Raw genomic sequence first — 19,384 nt, 5'->3', positions numbered from 1 at the left:
TAAGTGACTTTTCATCCTAGTCAACGAAGCAGGATCTGACCTGTCCGGGTATCTCCAAGGAGAACTAATTGTGGATGCAGTTTTTTCGAGGTCTGAAGACGTAACGGAAGGCAAAGAGCTTCTTCTTAGATCTCGCTAGAAGCTTGGTGTAGAACTTCCAGCGCGATCTTCAGGCCTAATCGGCTGGAGGTATGCATGCGTGAATCTTTTATTATGAATGCATCACGTAGATTTGACCAGCCGTAGTAAAGGCTGTCATCTCGTCGCTCAAAAGTTGCTGTGCCCCCGCTTTATCGAGTTATCTGGAGACTTATAGTGGTTTCCTTGTGATGTTTCAAAAAGAAACAAAAGAGAAATTTTTCCGCCGGTATCTGCCCGCATGCTCATTTCCCGATTAAAACAAACTGGTCAGCCCTGTCTCCAACAGGGATCTACAGAGGGGAAGACACAAAGATAAAGGTTCAGTGTCAGGAAGAGCGCATGGGTTTGCTCGGAGATCGTCTGCCTATTTTTCTACTTCCCACCGGAAAAGTTTGTTTTGGGGGGGTTTAGCGCCCCAAAGCAACTCAGGCTATATATGAGGGACGCCGTAGTGAAGGGCTCCGGAAATTTCGACCACCTAGGGTTCTTTAACGATCACTGACATCGCACAGCACACGGGCCTCTAGAATTTCGCCTCAATCGAAATTGGACCGCTGCGGCGGGGATCGAACCCGTGTCTTTCGCGTCAGCAGCCGAGCGCCATAACCACTGAGTCACAGCGGAGGCTACCGGAGAAGTGATAAGGGGAAAACGAAAAGACAGAGAGAATGAATAAGGAAGATGAAGCGGGGCTTCCAGATCCCAGGGGAGCTGGATTCGCCACTTAGGTATTTCACTGAAAGCCTGATAGTAAGGGATTTGTAAGATCCTGCCACTCTGAAAAAATAACATGACACTGTGTAGTTAAAGCTATCAACTGTGCAAGCAACGGACTGCGGAGCAGCTCCTGCACGACTGAGCCGAACGGCAGAGTTGTTCATGAAGGGCTTAGCATGCACCATCAGTGTCAAATCAAACGCGAACAAAACTGAAACACTTGCGCAAACAATGAAAACTATTAGCGGCTGGATAGGAAATACAAGCGGGGCATATTAGGCCTAACACTTCGAAAAAGCGGTCTTTACGCATTCGATGTGAGAGTCAACCGGTTTAGTATTCTGACTTCTTAGTGTAACATCTTCCAGTTTTTCAGTTCGCTTTTCGATTCTCTTATCCATGATTCATTTGACCCTGATAGTATGGCCTTGTAAAACCTGCTGGTTGGCGGCAGTGGAGCTGCGGTCGTTGGTTGTGATCGACTTGGTTGGTAGCTATCACCTGTCCGCAGCGCATGCCTTTTTGGTCTGCTTTTGACGCGTGCAGTATTTTGCGTCGAAAGCATGGCGACAAAGTTATTCGAGTGAATAAAGATATAGCGATTTATTTTTATAAACAAACGCGATGCTGGTTACGCTTGTTCTGCTGAACATCCACCTAATTCGGCGAAATAACGCTGCAAAACAAGCTGTACGCTTTCATAACCTTCCTTACCGAAAAGGTGCTACACAAGGCGTTTATGTCCAAAGTAATTCGGGTTGACGGCAGTTATTGCTGAGAATCGTTTTTATAGGTGAGGAAAGAGAGGAGACTGCAAGTTTATTTTCTATTTTATTATCCTCTGCTTGAGCTGAGACACAGTCAACCATTTCATTTTTACATTTCGAACATGTCGCAAGCAGTTTCGCATTCATTATCGTGTTGCATTTTTATTCATTTTTTATTCCAATGCTGCCACTCCAAAAAATGTTTACAAAATCCGTGTTCGCGTAAACCTGACCTGGATCGGCAGTAACAATTAAGTGCGTTCATGCAATTTACCGCGCACTTCAACACACGGTTGTGCAGAAAAAAAAAGTTAGTAGCAACAGCAGTTATACGTAAACGACTTCTTACCCCACATGGTCAAAATACAAAAGTGCAAGAAATACGGCAAGAACGAAAGGAAATGAGTACGCCAGTTGCAGTTTGTATATCTACCTGGAAGAATAGCACGCGGAAGAAGTTAGGAAAGCAAGCGCCGCGAATGTGCTTTTCTTCTACATCTAGAACTCAGCCATTGACGACAGCCACTTGAGTGTGTGTGTGTGTATGTGTGGGGGGGGGGGGGGGGATAGCAAGCAAGCATGAGCGCAGCGCAGGCACGGCACCACACAGGAAGGCTTCGGGAGCCTAGAGCCACGCACCCACATGATTTTCTCATTGCGCCAGTTAGCAGTTGGGAAACCGAATACGGGATCACAAGGCTGAAAACCACTCGGCTCAAAGCATGACCGGGCACTAGTCGTCTACTCGGTGGTGCCGTTCGGTGCTGCGTCGGGGGTGGCTTCTTCGCCCTTGACGACAACCTCCATGAAGCCTTCTACGTCGGCCAGTTGCGTCGATGAAAACTTGGCTGCGATGGACCTCGGTCCGCTCGTGGCTGGCGTCAACGCGAACTCTATCCAGGCTTCGCTCCTCGGCTGCACAGGTCTGGAAAGCAGAGGGAGGCAGGCAAGACGTTGTCAGAGCAGGAAGGGCGGGCGCACCGAGCACGCACGGGCAGCAGGGCCGTTTGTTTTGCCGAGAGAAGTGAAGGGAGAGCATTACTTTATGCTCACATTTTATCGCTGAAAGAGCGAAATTTGTTAACCGCTGCGTTCACTGTAAGTCACCTCTGTGATGAACCGCAACGGCGGAAAAAACAAGTAATTTAAAGGCTTCAAGAAGAGCAAGCTTGAGGGGGACTAACTCTCTCAGGGAAATGTAGTAAGGCCGGCTCAGTCCAGGTCCCTCGACGGCGAAGAAGCACCGGGTGAGCCTGGTCGGCAGGGGGTTCTGGAAGCTCGCGGTGAACTTCTGTCTCTTTCCCACGACGACGGGGCCATAAGACTGCATGAGAGGAAGGCACGCGCAGAAAACGGAACCCTCAGCTTCGGTCAGCCACCAAGGATACGAATCTGGTGACATTAATTTTACGACTGCTTGCTGTGACGTGACGCTCTTTGCCTTTTCTTGTACGTGATATTGAACCGCAAACGTTTTTAATTTTGCACAGTCAATTGGTACTGGTGCGGATGCTCAAACTGGAAATTTCCACATATTCTGGTTGAAATGTCTTGTTTCATGTCATTACAGCCCGCGGTATCTCTTTCCTATTTTAGGACATGCATCGACAGTCTGTTCATAGCCGTCGTGAACCCCCTCGTAACCGCTGTAAGAAAAAAATTGGACGTGGTTTAACCCTGGTTAAACCTGGAGTGACGCGATAGCTACAGCTGTCCGAGTGGAACTTGGTCACGTGACCAACCACGTGATCAGGCACGGTGCCACGCCGCCGGCAGCTGCTCCGCACCACGTGACCAACCACGTGGCAGCGTGGCGGCGCAGCCGCAGGGTGACGGCGCAGCCACAGGGTAGCGGCGCCGCCACGTTGAAGCTTTGAAATGCTACCGTAATGTATCTATCGCTACAAAATCTGTCAGAGCCGGAAGAAGGGCGCTTGCTCAGAGCGTAAACGTGAAGCGCGAGGCCAGGAGGACCGACGCGCGCTCAAGAAGGGGCGAAAACATCGGAGGTGTTTACCTTGATCTCAATATCCGGCATGGTGAGCATAAAGTCTTCTTGCACAATGTAGTCATACTTGACTTCCGGAACGTTTCCCATCATAGTGACCTTGAAAGACGCTTGGTCTGACACATCTCTGCTGTAATCCTTGTACCCCACCTCCAGGGTGATCATCTCCTCTGCAATGCGCAAAATCAAAAATCGCTTTACCCCCCTTGCGGCCCCTTTCTGTTCACTCCTGGCTTTAAACGAATATATTTTGATAAAAAGAGTGCATGATATAAAAATAGCTCTGTCACTGATGAGAGAGAGCATATACAGGTTTTGCCACGTCAGCTGGGCTAGGATTTAAAAATTTGCCGCTGTGGCCTCTCACTAGAACGAGTCCGAGTATTTATTTTCGTATTCTGCTTAATTAGATACTACTTCGAATTTAATTAGTTCACTCCTCAGTATTTGAATTAGCGTACAGCTTCCAGTTAGGCAGTCGAGGAACATCCCCCTAAACAATGAATAAATTATTCAATTTTCATCTTTCTAATTTTTACGCCTCAGTTTTTATCTTGTTGAAAAAGAAACTCGGTGATTGTGCAAAAGAGGAAAAAATCACGTAACCAACTGCGCGTCGCGGTATCCCTGCTCACGCCAATTTGTTTCACGAGGATTGCGTGGACACCTGGTATATATGTATGTGGACACGGAGCTTCTAAGCGTGCACAGCGAAAAGCAGTTCGTTTTATTTATGGTAAATATGGGAAGACAGATTCTCCAAATGCATTAAATCTAAAGAATATTTTAAATTCTTAGAAATAAGAAGAAAAGTTAGCCGTCTAGAATTGTTTCACAGTTACACCTCCGGTAATCTGAAGGCAGATATTTCCTGACTGTGGGAAATTGGCGTGCACTAAAAGAACACGACATGAACACGAACATTCATTAGCCCCAATTTTCACACGATCCAATGAGTATAAGTCCAGTTTTTTCCCCGAGTACTGCTGCGGAGCGGAATCGTCTTCCATTGGGTTTATGTAAATCCAAGTATTTTGTGAGGAAGTTGGTTGATTTCTTTATTGTATGGCTCCTAGCATTTTTCTGGTCTGTTCTGATGTATTATGAGTTGCGGCTGTTGTGGCTGGTGGTTTACTAGCTTTTATATTTTAGTCGCATGCCTCTCCTGCTTGGGCCAAAACTATGGCTCGTAGTATGTGCAAATAAATACTAAAATTCCACCTTAAGGAGGGCTCCTATGCCACGTAGGTCTAATGAACGATATCGTGACCTTGTCAGCCGAAAATGTGGCGTTTCATAATAACACTGCGCTGTCGTAAATTGAATATCTCGAAATGGCTTAGTTCTCAGTACTGTAACGGCTAAGCCGATCTAATTTCGTGGTGACGAACGTTCTGACGCCGCTATTCCCGGAATGTCGCTCTAACGGGTACTGCTGTACAACCTGCATTGAGAGCGTCCGGCAAAACAACAGAAAGCGACCACTGACAGAGTAAGAGAAAATTTGTTATGCTTAAAATCTTGCCTGACCTGTGCGTCCACAGCCTTGCCATGTCGAGACACCCCGAGTAGTTGAATATTCGCTAGCAGCAGTCGCACATGTGCACCCTATTTTGTTTCGCTCAGGAGCCTCACAGAGGCTCAAGTAATTTGCGTAAAAAATAATGCCTGCTGGGAACAAGCTGACACGAAAAACTGAGCCAAATATTTATTCTTAAATGAATATACACGGTACCGTAAAATACCGATCAAGCGCCCACCGAAAACTTGAAGATTATCGCGAAATATTAGGGGATGGGCGCTTGCTAGTTCCAGGCGTGAAAATCCAGAACGGGGACGTGGTGGAATGGGCCCTTACTTGGCTCGACGATGGATCATTAAATTCAAGATGGTGGCCCCCGAAAAAGGGTGGGGGTGGCGTGGGGAGGGGGGGGGGGGGCTTGGTATTGCCTGAACACAGCAAATGCGAGAAGAAAATTTTGAACAGTTTATTAGAAGATGTGAAAAACCTGGTGAATAAAACAAGGCTAACCTTCGTCACTGAAACCGTCGGACAACTTCAGTTCCAAGTACTTATCAGTAAGGGCGCCGCGACCTTCGGGCACGCATGGCGATCCCATTCCCGCTAGGCGCTGATTGGGCGCTCCGTCCTCGCTGCCGTAATGCCTCAGCCCTTGAAGGATTCCCGTATCACACCTTCCGATACTGCCCCCCACGCTGTGGACACGAAGTTCAGGACATGTTGTCCCGACAGCTTCCGTCGGGTCCCTTTGTCGGTATCCCTTGGAAACTGCTTGACCATGAGCAATGATCTTATTGCCGCGTTTACATCCCTCCCCTACCTCCACGATAAGCCTCACAAAGATACCGAACAATGGGCGCTTGATGCGTCATCGGGTTTTTGAGCGTACCTCGGATATGGGACGTAATCGCATGGGCGCTTGCTCGGTTTTTTGGGAAAATTCAAATTCTCAAAATGGGGGGGGGGGGGGGGGTATTCTAGTATGGGCGGATGCTCGATATTTTACGGTACGTTCGGCATGCTGCAAATTCGCTACATTAGGCACTGGATGGTTCCTTAACGAAGTTTCTGCAGCGCTACCACAATCTACCGGGGAATCTACCGGAAATATCCCACCCGCATGCGCTCTGGTCCTTCACTGTTAAACGCTGAATGTGTAAGCTTCAGTTAGTTGGAGTCAGCGCCCGTCCTGTGTACTTCTTTCTTTCTGTGTCCGCGTTTTTGTCCGCTGAAGAAACTTCGTCAAGAAAGCGTGCTTCACCAACTAGCCCCACAACGTGTTTTGTTGTGCACTGGACGGTCAAGCAAAAGGCTAAACTGCCTACCCGAATGATGATTTCTCGCAGGTATCATGGGCGCACCTCATTGGTATGCCTCATGATGCGACCGAAACACACTGGCCCTGTCCTCAGAGACAACATTCGACGGGATGTAGGCCAAGAAGAATGACTGCAGGAAGCTCCAGAGTGTGCTCACTTACCAGCACCTGGCTGTAGGTTGAGTGTAAAGTTCTGGTGCTTAAGCGCTCTTCGTGTGACTCCGGTGTAGTTGACCGTCTCCACGCGCAAGATGACCTTGCACGCATAGCGCTTGCTTGCGCTTTTGTTGACGGCTTTAGCACGCACCTGAAAGCATCGCCAAATTTTGAGGCTCTCGTCGTTTCAATAAGTTCAACGCGTGCCAAATGATTTTAGTATCCGTTAGTTTATTTCATCTCACCGCTTTCGCTTTTAATACTAAAAAGCAGGAGACCGGGTGTAACAGTGTGATAGGCAGCATGAAAGGTTAGTGGATACGGTGACACCAGGAAAAAGAATGAAGGAACTCGGCAGTCGTAAGAGTGTAGCTATATATAACGAGATGGTGGTTCTAATACGTAATCGGAGTGCGACAGTGCCATGCATAAGGATGCAATGCTACAATTTTCCGAAGGCATCTTCCTTTTTTTTTTTGTTGAATCATAAGCGAACGTCTTTATGGCACCGGGCGTGATCGGATTTCGGGTATAAGCTCATTAGTGAACCCGACTGCCGAAAAGAGGGATAGCCTGCCCCTCTTCCGAACGTACAGCTCCCGCTGCCTTTCAGTGGGCAGATAGCTGGCTGCCGATACTCTGTGGAAGGGAACAGTCGCATTTAGAGTTTCCGAGGAAAGGCCCCACGCCTCTGAGTGATACGCAATCAGCGACGCTGCCAGGTGGATGTCTGCGCAGGTCATAAACGGTCCCGCAAAGGGGGCAGGACGTTTCAGACTGCAGGAGGTATTCGGGAGATGTTTGCGCTTCCGGTGGCGGTGGATGAAAATGGATGAGGGAGAGGTTTGAGCCCGGGGGAAAGAATTTCGCTGTGAAGATAGGAGGAATGCAAATGGAGAGCTAGGACGCAGGCTACGAATCCAGTTGCAGCCGGGTCGTGGGGTCCTAACTAGGCCTAAAAAGAATTCGACAGGGCGACCGAAGCACGGGAAAGCGTACAGCCCCGCCTGATCAAGTAAAGATTCCTGTTTCAAGGAGCCTGCAGGTGAGCTTGAGCAACCGATTCTCTGTATTGTACCCTACAAATGTCTACATGTGAATCCTGAATTTATATCGATTTTGTTCAAGCTGATATCTTTGGTATTTCCCTCTGTCGGTTCAGCCTCAGCGTGCGTGGACGTGAAGTGGATCGCGGAAAGAGAAACCCTGGCACGCGCCCTGCCTCCAGGCTCATTCCTTATGATTCGCCGCTCCGACTTCTTGCCCCTGGGGGCAACGACAGCACAGGGCCCTCGAGCCAGTAATAGAGAGAGAGAAAAAAAGAATTGATATTCGAATGAAATTAGAATATGAGAGCTGCAGATGTAATATACTGGCACTGAAAACCGAAGTGAAACTGTTCATTAAAAGTTCTGCAAATAAAAAGCACGACAAGGGGAATACATTAAGAAAATTCGTACAGTAGCAAGCGGTAAATAATAGCTTTACATTTGACAACTTCATATATTTCACTTCCTCTCTACATTACTTTGAATGACGTGATCCCCGTACAAGTTTATTTGCTTCGTTTCGTTCACAAAGCATTCACTCCACGTACCACTATCCCAGATCCGACGAGGACGTCCTTGATGGGCTCGATGTTGAATTGCACATCGTCCATAGAGTCATTCAGATAGAACCGAGAATAGGCATGGTTGTTGTCTCTTAGAGCTTTCAGAACAATGTCCCTCTCCCTTTCGGTGCCTGCATGGCAAAAACGCACCAGTTAACGAGTGTCGAGCAAGTCATTATAAGTTGTTTTGTAAGTCTTCTGTGACAAGCAGGATTATTTACTTTCTGTGCTCGATTATGGGAGCCATTAATGCATAGAGAGTAGTTCTGTAAGCTACTGTTTCCGAGCAGTGTTGGCTGAGCACAAAGTTTCAAATGATGGCCGTCACTGATACTTCGACGAGGCTTGCCGCCTGCCGGAAATAAAATTTACACATGCCGCAGATCTTTGCAAAAATTAAGTAGGTAACAAGGTTTGTTTCTTAATTTGTCGTGGGGCACATAGATGTATATCACCTTCTAAGCTCTAAAGCTGTGTAAGATAAGGCGGACTCTTGTGCTCAGCTGTCGAGACCTTTTGGTATTCAGGGGTGCCGTAAGGGCTCCAGTATCAGGCAGAGAAGCAAACCACATTGCCTGGATACTTTTAGCAAAGACAGCATGCACTAAAAGCGCAGTTTTTTTTATTAGTACCTCTTTTTCTAACAAGAATCTCTCGAAGTGCCTTGTGAATAACTTCACGATCTGAAGGCTCATCCTAGTACTAGTCAAATGGTGCTTGATGGGACAGGTATTTTCGCGGTGTATGAAGCTATCAGTCTTAATCCGATTGTTACTGCCTTCGATGTCGCTGGGAGGCAGGTCTTGACGCAACTTGCGATTTTGTTTGGGGAAGTATAGAAACATAAAAGCGAGCAACACAAAAATATTTTGACTGGGCCGCACCCAGCAAGCCAACTTCGTTTCTCACTTTTCACAACCCGCTACCCTACCCTTGGTTTTTTTTAAGCATGGTCTTCTTTTATCGCCTTTCATTTTGAGAATTATCTAAGGTACTAACCCTGTATGAGTAGGGAGATAAGAGTAAACTGAGTAACTACAGGCCTACGCCACTGACATCTCCATCTTGCAGACTCTTGAAGCACATACTTCACAAGCACATAATTGAATTGTTTGAATGGACCAACTTATTACCTAGACACGGTGGCTCAGCAATTAGGTGCTCGGCTGCTGACCCGAAAGGCGCGGGTTCGATCCCGGCCGCGGCGGTCGCATTTCCATGGAGGCGAAATGAAAGAGGCCCGTGTACTGTGCGATGTCAGTGTATGCTAAAGAACCCCAGGTGGCCGAAATTATCCGCAGCCCTCCACAACGAGGTTCCTAATAGCCTAGTCGCTTTGGCACGTTAAACCTCAAAAACAAAACCAAACAAACTTTATTCAACGTTCTACTCGGTTTCAGACAAGGGCTTAGTACTATAAACAACTAGTAGAGCTTGCGTATGACCTCGCTCAAAGCATCGTTTGTAAGGGTCATGTTAACGTAATATTTACAGATTTATCTAAAGCGTTCGATGCGATACCTCATTCCATATTCTGAAAAAAAAGGTCCAAGTCACTTTATATAATCCTCGCCCAGTTGATTGGTTTTCCTGTTTTCTTACTCACCAGCTCAGTAAGAGTCCTTCAACGATACCGAAAACACCACAGTTGGCCTAACCTCATGAGTTCTCTAAGGTTTAGTTATCGGACCATTCCTCGTTTTGACTTATGTTGATGATTTTCCACGCAACATCGCAACCAAGATTCGTCTACGGGCCGATGACTGCGTCTTGTGTTGCTCAAAAACACCTTTCAGGATCACGATCGCCTTAGTGACTCATTTTAAAGTTTCTTTCTTGATGTCATAAGCGGAGTATGAGCATAAACTCAATTAAAACTGTTGTATTCACTTTAACTAACAAGCCGTCTCCTTCAGACTTCAATTATTGCTCCGACGGGTCATTATTAAACCGAATATCTGAGTTCAAGTATCCTGGGGTTGTGGTCGTGGTCAGCGCATATTGATTCAACACTCGGTAAGGCTTCGAAAAAGCTTTGATATTTGCATCGCACTTTATACAGCGCTCCAAAACAAACCAAACTTCTTATGTGGAATCAGTAGTCCAACCGCTTCTTTATTATGGGCCCGTAATCTGCAGCCCGCACACGATAACCGAAATTAAGAAATTTGATGCTGTACAGATGCAGGCCATTCATGTACAGGCCCTTCATTTTTTCAGCGTCATGATCGTGACTTCTCCCCTTATTCCATGCTGTCTGTGAATTCGTCTCCATTTTCAGAGCACCATCGCTATTATGCTGCGAGGTCTTTGCACTGTATTGTTAATTCTATTAATTGCCTCTCAACAAACAGTTACCTAACGTTCGCTAAACCATCCTCACCAAGAAGCTACCATCCGCTAAACAGTGCTCCTTTCTACTCATGCACGAACTTATTCAAATGTAGTTTTTTTTCTGCTAACTATAAAAAAAACTGCAAATCACTTTCTAAAAGTTATCCTGTTCTTCCACTGAATCAGTTTGTATCCAAAATTGAAACAATTTAGATCCCTTGGAAGACGCCGATAGAGCGAGAGAGAACAACTTTATTGAAAATGCCTGCAGAATCGGTTAGGCTCCCTCCACGCAGGGAGGACAAGCTTTTACCGCGACGCGGCCACTACGTCAGTCTCGTGCGTTGTGCTCCTCGAGGTCTTGGTGCCTCGCTACTTCCGCTGTTGAGCGTGCGTTCAGCTTTCCGAGCTCGTTTCTTACACGGCCCGCGCACTCGGAAAAATTTCGTCCCTCTCAACTTCGGCAACTTCGAAACGAGGGAAAAATTCCTCGTTGTCTGTGCGTGCACTCTCGTTTCTAAACTTGCAATTCAGTGTTCGTGTACGCTAGACAGACTGCAAAGAGGACGTACGTTGGCTACAACAATATCCTGGCCAAAGTAGCCCATATGGTTCTGTGGTTAAGTACACATATGTATATGCACATTTTAGTGAGGAAAGGTGGACACGGCGGACGGATGTAAGGGTAAGGGTAAGGGACGACAGAGCAGCATTCCAGACATACAGAGCATATATATTTTGCTTCTACAATGAGCTTGTTTTGTGCTTTGCAGGCGATAGCATCATGTCGCGTGTAAGCATGCGGAGAAAAGTCGGACTGGACGTCATCTGTAAAATTCGGAGGAATGCTAGATTACCCGTTCATCGGCCTTGGAAATGGATGTGCCATATCTTTGATAAATGGCACGTAAGAAACGGATGCAAACGGGGCTATAATTGGAACAAATCCCTAACAGGGCATGACAATGAATTTCCGAACGTATTTCCAGCACACGCATTAATACTCACGTACCCTCTGGGAACTTGTACTCGTGAGTGATGTCTTCCCTGTCCCATCGACCCACGGCCTTCGTGCTCAAATGCTGCCCAACCCTGGAAGCATAGAAACGATGCCGTGGTGGGTCACACAGCGACAGTTGCGCCGAAGGTAACTAAAAGCGTTTGAACGTTTCCAAAAGAAGTTTTCGAGATTTTGAAAACCTACTTATCGGTGCTTTTCTTCAGCATCTTCAGAGGTTTCCTAGGGCTTTCATAGCGCCAGTAGATTTGGTCAGCGTTCACTTCAGCAAACACAAAAGTGCAGTCATATGGCTTAGCAAGATCTCCTGCCTTAATAGCCTTCACACTTGCCGGTCCACAGCTGAAGATGCCTGCAATAATAAGAGTGGCAGTTATATGGGCGTCCGCATACCTTGTAAGCTCCTTACATAAACGAAATGTGCGGCACTACAGCAGTTAAATTTTTAACCTAATTGCAGCGAGAGCTGTGTTTAGCGACTGCTAACTGAGAAACTGAGGAGTCGGTTATGCGCTTGACTTTAGGGTGCAGAAACTTGAAGCCCTGAAGCGTGAAGCTTCACTCGAGCGTAACGCTTAGCTTGACAGCCAGCGCCGGCGGTCAGAGCGCGCAACCGCTGGTTTTACGGCGAAAGCCTTTCATGGCTCATGAGTGGCGTGGACAGGATGTGTCAGGCTTTCACCAATTCATAACCAATCTACAATTCAATTCATAACCATCCAACAAGCCAATCCATAATCCAACAAGACAAACCATAATCCACAATCCAATCGATAAACCAAAAAGGCACGAATTGTCAATGGAGAGGATATTTGGGTCATGGCGGGAATCGACCCCGGGCCTTCGGCGTGCGAGACTGGGACGATTCCACTGCGCCACGATGGAGCGGCGTTTGCAGCTGAATAAATACGCTTCTAGTGAATACAGAGTTGCCTTAGCAGCGTACATGAGTAATTATGAGCATATAAATTACAGATGTCGTAATTACCCGAGTACAAAAGCACGTTTCCGGTAACTTTACTTCTTGGATGGATGGATGGATGGATGGATGGATGGATGAATGGACGGACGGACGGACGGACGGACGGACGGACGGATGGATGGATGGATGGATGGATGGATGGATGGATGGATGGATGGATGGATGAATGGATGGATGGATGGATGGATGGATGGATGGATGGATGGATGGATGGATGGATGGATGGATGGATGGATAAGGCTGAACCCTTTAAATCGGGCGATGCTTCAAGCCACCTAGCCATGGCTTCTGAAATTTTAATCTTGTCTTGATTTTAGCCAGCAATCAAATAACCTTCGCTTGGTTACTTCTACCCGCTTAAAATCTACTTTTCCTTCACTGTCCTTAAACCGCAATGCTTTGAATAAATCAGCGCCGCTGCTTTCCACTGCAGGGTGAAGCCCTTTACAGAAAAGTGTCAAGTGTTCAGCCGTTTTCTCCTCCTCTCCACAAAAACCGCACAACGTGTCTACCTCGTAGTACCTGACTCTATACGTCTTTGTCCACAAAACTCCCGTCCTGGCCTCAAACAACAAAGAGCTTCCCTACAATTATCATAGATATTTTCCTTGGCAATTTCCTGCTTAAAGATCCTATATGTTCCGAGTGCCGATTCCGTCAGCATCCCTGTTTTCCACAGAGCTCTCTCGGTTTCTTCAACCTTTTTCTTAACCAATAATTGCGGACATGCCCCATACTGCTGTCCAGATATTTGCTTGTCAATTTTCTAGTTCGCTTTCTCCTTTTCTTGCTTGGCGTGTCGTAGCGCCATGATGCGGCACCCACTGAAACTCAGATGGCGCCATAATTCATGCACAAATGTTTTCGCGTTACAGCACGTAAGTTGTCTTGTGCCTCCTTGAATTTGATTTCTTATTCATAAAAATGTGAATAAAGGACTTCGACTAATTGCGAAGTTATCTTACTAGAACCTGCTTTGCCGCTGTTCTCGTTGAGATGGGCTCAATATTGAAACTCGAGTTGCATGCAAGACTTGTGCCCGTTGTCGTGTTATTTTGAATGACGAGGGGGCAAATTATGCCCTGCATAGTCTACTGTGCCGAGTGCATCGCCGGTCGGGTCGGCAGTGCTGTCACACAGGCCCGTTTGGGGGCTCACAGGCGACTGCCCGTTTGGGCGTATTTGGGGTTCGGGCCTGGTTCTCCGCGTTCATAGCGGTTTGATAATGTTTATATGTACGCTTTTACAGATTTAGTATCTGCGTTCTAATACATCGCCCATGGAAACTGAAAAACGCAAAAATTATTTATTAAAGGTGCCACTTATTTCTTTGATTTCTTCATGGCGACTAGCAGACTAGTGTCGGAGGCTTGATACATGGACAGTAGGAATCATTTTTGCAGCACCCATGAAGGACTTTAAATTGTATTTCTTTCATGCAGCTTCGTATTTCTTTTCCTTGTCTAGATCAGCATTACTTTGAGCACTTAATATCGTAAGGTTTAAGCCACGAAGTCTTGGATACTGTTAGACGGTCTTATTTTGGCCTAATACTTTTCTTGTTTTTTTTTCCTTGTTTCATGAGCGAAAATTTCGCCGTTCTATACAATGTCACGTAGTGCATTATGTATTTGTTTGCATGTTGGTGTGCACATGCTCTTTTGCTCTGTATTTTTACTTTTTTTTAACTTGTCCTACTGGGGCCTCGGGCACCTCTCAAGCTACCCTCATAGCTTTTCGTCCAGGGCGTATTTCCTGTATTTAACAGAGAAAAATAAACATTCAATTCGATTCAAGTGTTCGCTATCGGAAGTCAGAACTGGGGCTGTGAATTTTCTCAGAGCGTCCCCATTCGCAAATGAAAGCATTGAATAGGAAAGATGAGCAAATAACTGCAAATAATTCCAGGATGCACAGGCAGCTTTTAACGAAAAAAAGTTCAACAGCGTTCAAGTCGAAAAATTAATGAAACGCTGGCCACTAGGCAAATCAAAAGAACAAATAGCTTCAAGCTGGACATGTTCGATTGAATACAGCTATGATGTAACAACTGACTGTTTAACAGCTGACCGATAAATGATTGCAGTATCACTCGTATCGCTTTTCTAGATAGTGCACATCATAAAATAAAAAGTAAAACGAATATTAAAAAAGCCCCAGTCTTGTTCTAAAAGAAGTGAGACGGTACTAAGAAGTGGCTAAACTGGAAAACGTCTTGTCCCACCGGCAACACCTTTTCTTTTCAGTCGCAAAGAATGTCATCAAAAGGAAAGGCTGTGTTACCGAAGTTGAAGCCAAATATCATCTGTTAGATTGAATGTACAAAACATTCTCCGGGTACACAATCCACGCATATGTGCTGCAGTTGTTATCATCGAAGCACGGTGAAGCATAATGACAGTGATGCGTACGCGGGAAGAAAGGAGGCAACAGTCAGTTTTCTTACTCCCTCGACCTCAACTTCAACGAAGAAACGACATCTCTGAGCGTCATGCTCTGAATTAAAATTGGAGTCAAATCGTTGGTTTCACTTACTCAGCTTCCAGACTTCAATGACTTGCGACAACCTAACCTTCTCCGGGTACTTTTAGGCTGACAGTGATAGCAGCTTACATTTACAGCCCCGTTCATCGGCTGTAATTGGTGACTCAAGGTGAGATGAAACTCATGAAGTACAAATCTCGGGAGTCGTCGGCTCTTTTTTTGGCACTATTAAGCCGTCGTAAAGAAGCATTTTTTTTTCGCGCTGAAATTTTCGCTTTGTTGGCGTAGATTTAGGCCTTGCTTCGTGAAATCACTTATCTGCTAAAATACTGGTTTCTTGCGGTATTGCTTTGCATAGTTACGTGGCGGCATCTATTACTGAGCGGAAAGTGCACTTTCCAAAGTCTTCAACGCAAAGTGAATCACGTCAGAGCTTGCAGATTCTCACAAATCTTAAAGGTTCTGGAGCGGCAAGTTAGATGCTTTTATAAAGAATGATAGAACAGGCACGGCGCTAAATAAGACATTATGCTGAATTCTAAGTCATGCATGCGCCAGCTGTGGCCACTCTATCACTTCGAATTTTCAATGCTCACCTCACTCTCTGCCTCCCCTGCCTCTCTGTTCCCGTAACTGCTCATCAGCTATCTTTCCTCCACATTACATGCACTGCCCAAGCCCATTTCCTTTTGTTGATCTTATCTAAGCTAGGATATCGTTAACTCCTGCTTTTGTTCCCAGCCCTCTCTGCTCCTTTATGTCTCTTGAAGTTGCCACTACCATTTTAATTAAAAAAAGCTCACTGCACTCTGCTCCATTTAATTTCCAGCCATTTAGATAACCTGCATTTACCGTTCTATAGGGTAAGTATTGACAAGATATTATATGCTTTCCTGTTGAAGTATGCTGGTGAGCTGTTATTAATGACCCGCGACTACTTTCGGAATGCTTTGTACCACATTCATAATTTCTATAGTTATTTCGCTTTCGTAATACGCATCTGCGGTCACTACCCAGCCTAGATAGTAGTATTTCCGGTCCCCTTTCAAAACCATGCTGCTTATCGAGAGCGTTTAACTACATTACTTTAGTTTCCTTCATATTAATGTTTATCCCCACAGTTTTCCTTTGAGCATTTAGGTTCTGAGTCATGTCCTAAAGTTACTCTGCAGACTTTCCTAGTAGAGCAATGCCATCAGCATAGGGAAGGTTACAGAGGTGTTCTCTATTGATTCTTGTCCCCAGCACCTCCCTAGTCAGCCCCAGCCAAGTAACGCCAGTAGTGGCTCTACAATAAGCGAGCACCTGCATGAGCGCAACCAGAAAGCACCCGAGCTGTCGCCCAATAAAGTACTACGCAGCCTTATTATCACTTCTTCCATGCCGGGAACCGCGAACACCACAACCGGCGACGAGTATGGCGGAAGCAAGGCAAGACGCAGGAAAGAAGCGCTGAAGCTGGGCAAACGAAGTACCGAGGCAACAGTCTGATGAGCAAGTCTGGATTCAACCGCACCTACGACCAAAGGCAACAGGACGTCGGAGATGGCAGCATCCAGTCAGATTGGTCAAGTAGAAGCCTTCGACGAAACTGTGAGTGACTGGCTATCTTACGAAGAACGCCTGATTTCCTCTTTTGCGGTGAACAAAGTTCAGGAAAACCTCAAGGTGCATGCTTTGCTAAGCGTCATTGGGCCGAAGTCGTACAGCCTCTTGAAATATTTGACCGCACCACATAAGCCATCGGAAAAGACGTTCAAGGAACTAACTGAATTGCTTCGTAATCACTTCACTCCGAGAATGTCTGTGATCGCAGAGCGAGCAAAATTTCACAGATGTCAGCTGCAACATTAAAGTATCGCACAGTACGTAGCCGAGCTCAGAAAACTCGCTCAGACCTGTGAATTGCTTCGTGACAGGTTTATGTGCGGCTTATTCCGCACCGATATTCAGCGATACTTATTTGCAGAAGGCAAAACGTTGACATTCCAAAAAGTCATTGAGCGCGCACTTACGTTGGAAGAAGCTAAGAGAAATGTTCAGGAAGCGCACGCTAGAGATGCTGTCAACGACTTTCACAAAATGAGCGCTGAAGACGCAGCCAAAAGAAAGCATTCTTTCGAGTGTTATCGCTGCGGCCCTGACAAGCATTTTACCCGCGCCTGTCCGCATATCGTATATAAGTGCACGAACTGCGGCAAGAAAGGCCACGTTCAGCGTGCCTGCCGTGGTCCCAAGCAGAAGCCAACGAGTTTAAGGAAGTTTGGTTTGTTTAAGGGCGTTTAACGTCCCATAGCGACTCAGGCTATGAGAGACGCCGTAGTGAAGGGCTCCGGAAATTTCGACCACCTGGGGTTCTTTAACGTGTAGTGACATCGCACAGTGCACGGGCCTCTAGAATTTCGCCTCAATCGAAATTCGACAGCCGCGGCCGGGATCGAATCCGCGTCTTGTTTAAGGAAGTGGATAAGCACTCCTGAAAGTGTCGACACGGGAAACGTCCAGATGCTGTCTCGAAAAACCTGGCGTAGCATCACCGTCGAAATTCAAGGTGCACCTTTGCGTATGGAGTTAGACACAGGCGCTATACGGTGTTTGTAATATCAAGGCAACAGTTCAAGAGACTTAGACCGCCTTTAAAATTCGACCCGACGGAACTGCGACTGAAAACATACACAGGAGAAGTCCAGCCCTGCGGCGTATTTAAAGCAGCCGTAAGGTACGAGGCCCAAGTCGATGACCTTCCGTTGTACTTCGTAGACTACGGCGGACCAGCTCTTCTATGACGCGAGTGGCTCGAAAATTTGCGCTTAGATTGGGACGAAATCTGCGGTTTGCACAAGCTATGCTACGATTTGCACCTCGACGCAAACCAAGAGAGCTGCGGCAAGAGACTGAAAGTACTCCAAGACAAATATATCACCATTTTTGTCGACACCCTTGGCAAAATAGAAGATGAGCAAGCTACCTTATTTCTCAAGGATAAACGTCCAAAGTTTCTCAAAGCTAGAAACGTGCCTTTCGCACTGCGTTCAGCTGTGGAGGAAGAGCTGTGAAAGCTAGAGGAGATGGACGTCATTACGCAAGTTTCTACTAGCGAGTTTTCCACACCTATCGTGCCGGTAAAAGACGGGACAATACGTGTGTGCGAAGATTACAAGATGATCCTGAACCCTGTTCTAGACACAGAGCCGTACCCTCTCCCTAGGCTTGATGAGATACTAGCTGCACTTGCCGGAGGGCGGTATTTTTCGAATCTGGATCTAAACAGAGCCTACAAACAAGTGGAGATGTCGGAGGACTCTAAAAAGCGTCTCACGCTGAATACGCATAAAGGGCTGTTTGCTGTAAACAGGCTACCCTTCGGAGTCGTCTCAGCACCTGCAATGTTTCAGCGTATTATGAATAACATATTGAAGGGACTGCCAGGAGTAACATGATATCTAGACGACATTCTTGTGACAGGAGATACTGCCGAAGAGCACCTCAAAAATGTTGAAGCTGTGTTTCAAAAACTAGCGCGAAAAGGTGTCCGAGTCAAGAGCCAAAAATGCAAGTATTGGGCATGTTATCAGTAAGACTGGCGTCAAACCAACAAAGGAAAAAGTTTAAGCTCTACTGAAAGCCCCGGCGCCTACTAACGTGGCACAGTTGCGCTCCCTACTCTGTCTCATTAACTACTATGGCAAGTTTACGCCGCAGCTGGCAACGCTTGCAAAACCTTTCTACAGATTGTTACAGAAGGACGCCTCCTGGTCCTGGGACCGAAAATCTGAGGACTCATTTCAAGCCATCAAAGCAGTGTTGTCATCAGGCGAAGTGCTTGCGCACTACGACCCGGCCCTACCGCTGCAGCTGTCGTGCGGTGCGTCTGCGTACGGTCTCGGCGCCGTGTTATCGCACGTTATGAAAGACAACACTGTAAGACCAATTGCTCACGCTTCCAGGAATCTATCAAAGGCAGAAGAGAACTAGAGCCACATTGAAAAGGAGGCGCTTGCCCTAATTTTTGGCATTAAGAAATTTCATTTCTATATTCATGGTCGGCAATTAACGTTAAATCACTCCATAAGCCGCTACAAACAATTCTTGGTCCGAAGAGCGTCATCCCAGCGGTAGCTGCCGCAAGACTACAACGGTGGGCTGTAACGCTTTCAGTTTACAAGTATAACCTTGTCTACCGAAAGTCAGCCGACAACGTGGACGCGGATTGTTTTTCGCGACTTCCGTTAGGAACAACGGACGGTGAGGACAACACGAGTGAGACATTTTATGCGCTTCGCTTGGCATCTCTTCTTGTGACGAGCAAAGAGATCGCGCGCCAC

At 46.5% G+C, this 19,384-nt stretch overlaps 1 protein-coding gene and 1 pseudogene across 1 annotated transcript in view; one reads left to right on the top strand and one right to left on the bottom strand.

The window, feature by feature from the left end:
• Positions 1-1,676: 1,676 nt before the first annotated feature.
• LOC144113964 (annulin-like) overlaps positions 1,677-19,384 on the bottom strand; it is a 49,040-nt gene continuing 31,332 nt past the window's right edge. The window contains exons 10-16 of the mRNA XM_077647380.1: positions 11,780-11,945; positions 11,588-11,667; positions 8,227-8,372; positions 6,636-6,780; positions 3,643-3,803; positions 2,810-2,949; positions 1,677-2,550 (exon numbers count right to left, since the gene is read on the bottom strand). Of these exons, the coding sequence (XP_077503506.1) occupies positions 2,367-2,550; positions 2,810-2,949; positions 3,643-3,803; positions 6,636-6,780; positions 8,227-8,372; positions 11,588-11,667; positions 11,780-11,945 (1,022 nt within the window). The 3' untranslated portion in view covers positions 1,677-2,366. The remainder of the gene's footprint in view (positions 2,551-2,809; positions 2,950-3,642; positions 3,804-6,635; positions 6,781-8,226; positions 8,373-11,587; positions 11,668-11,779; positions 11,946-19,384) is intronic.
• Positions 17,142-18,115, top strand: LOC144116386 (uncharacterized; annotated as a pseudogene).

This window comes from Amblyomma americanum, chromosome 1, assembly GCF_052857255.1.
Source record: "Amblyomma americanum isolate KBUSLIRL-KWMA chromosome 1, ASM5285725v1, whole genome shotgun sequence".
Taxonomy (NCBI): Eukaryota; Metazoa; Arthropoda; class Arachnida; order Ixodida; family Ixodidae; genus Amblyomma; species Amblyomma americanum.
The sequence above is the reverse complement of the archived record's forward strand: the minus strand, read 5'-3'. Positions and strand labels throughout refer to the sequence as shown.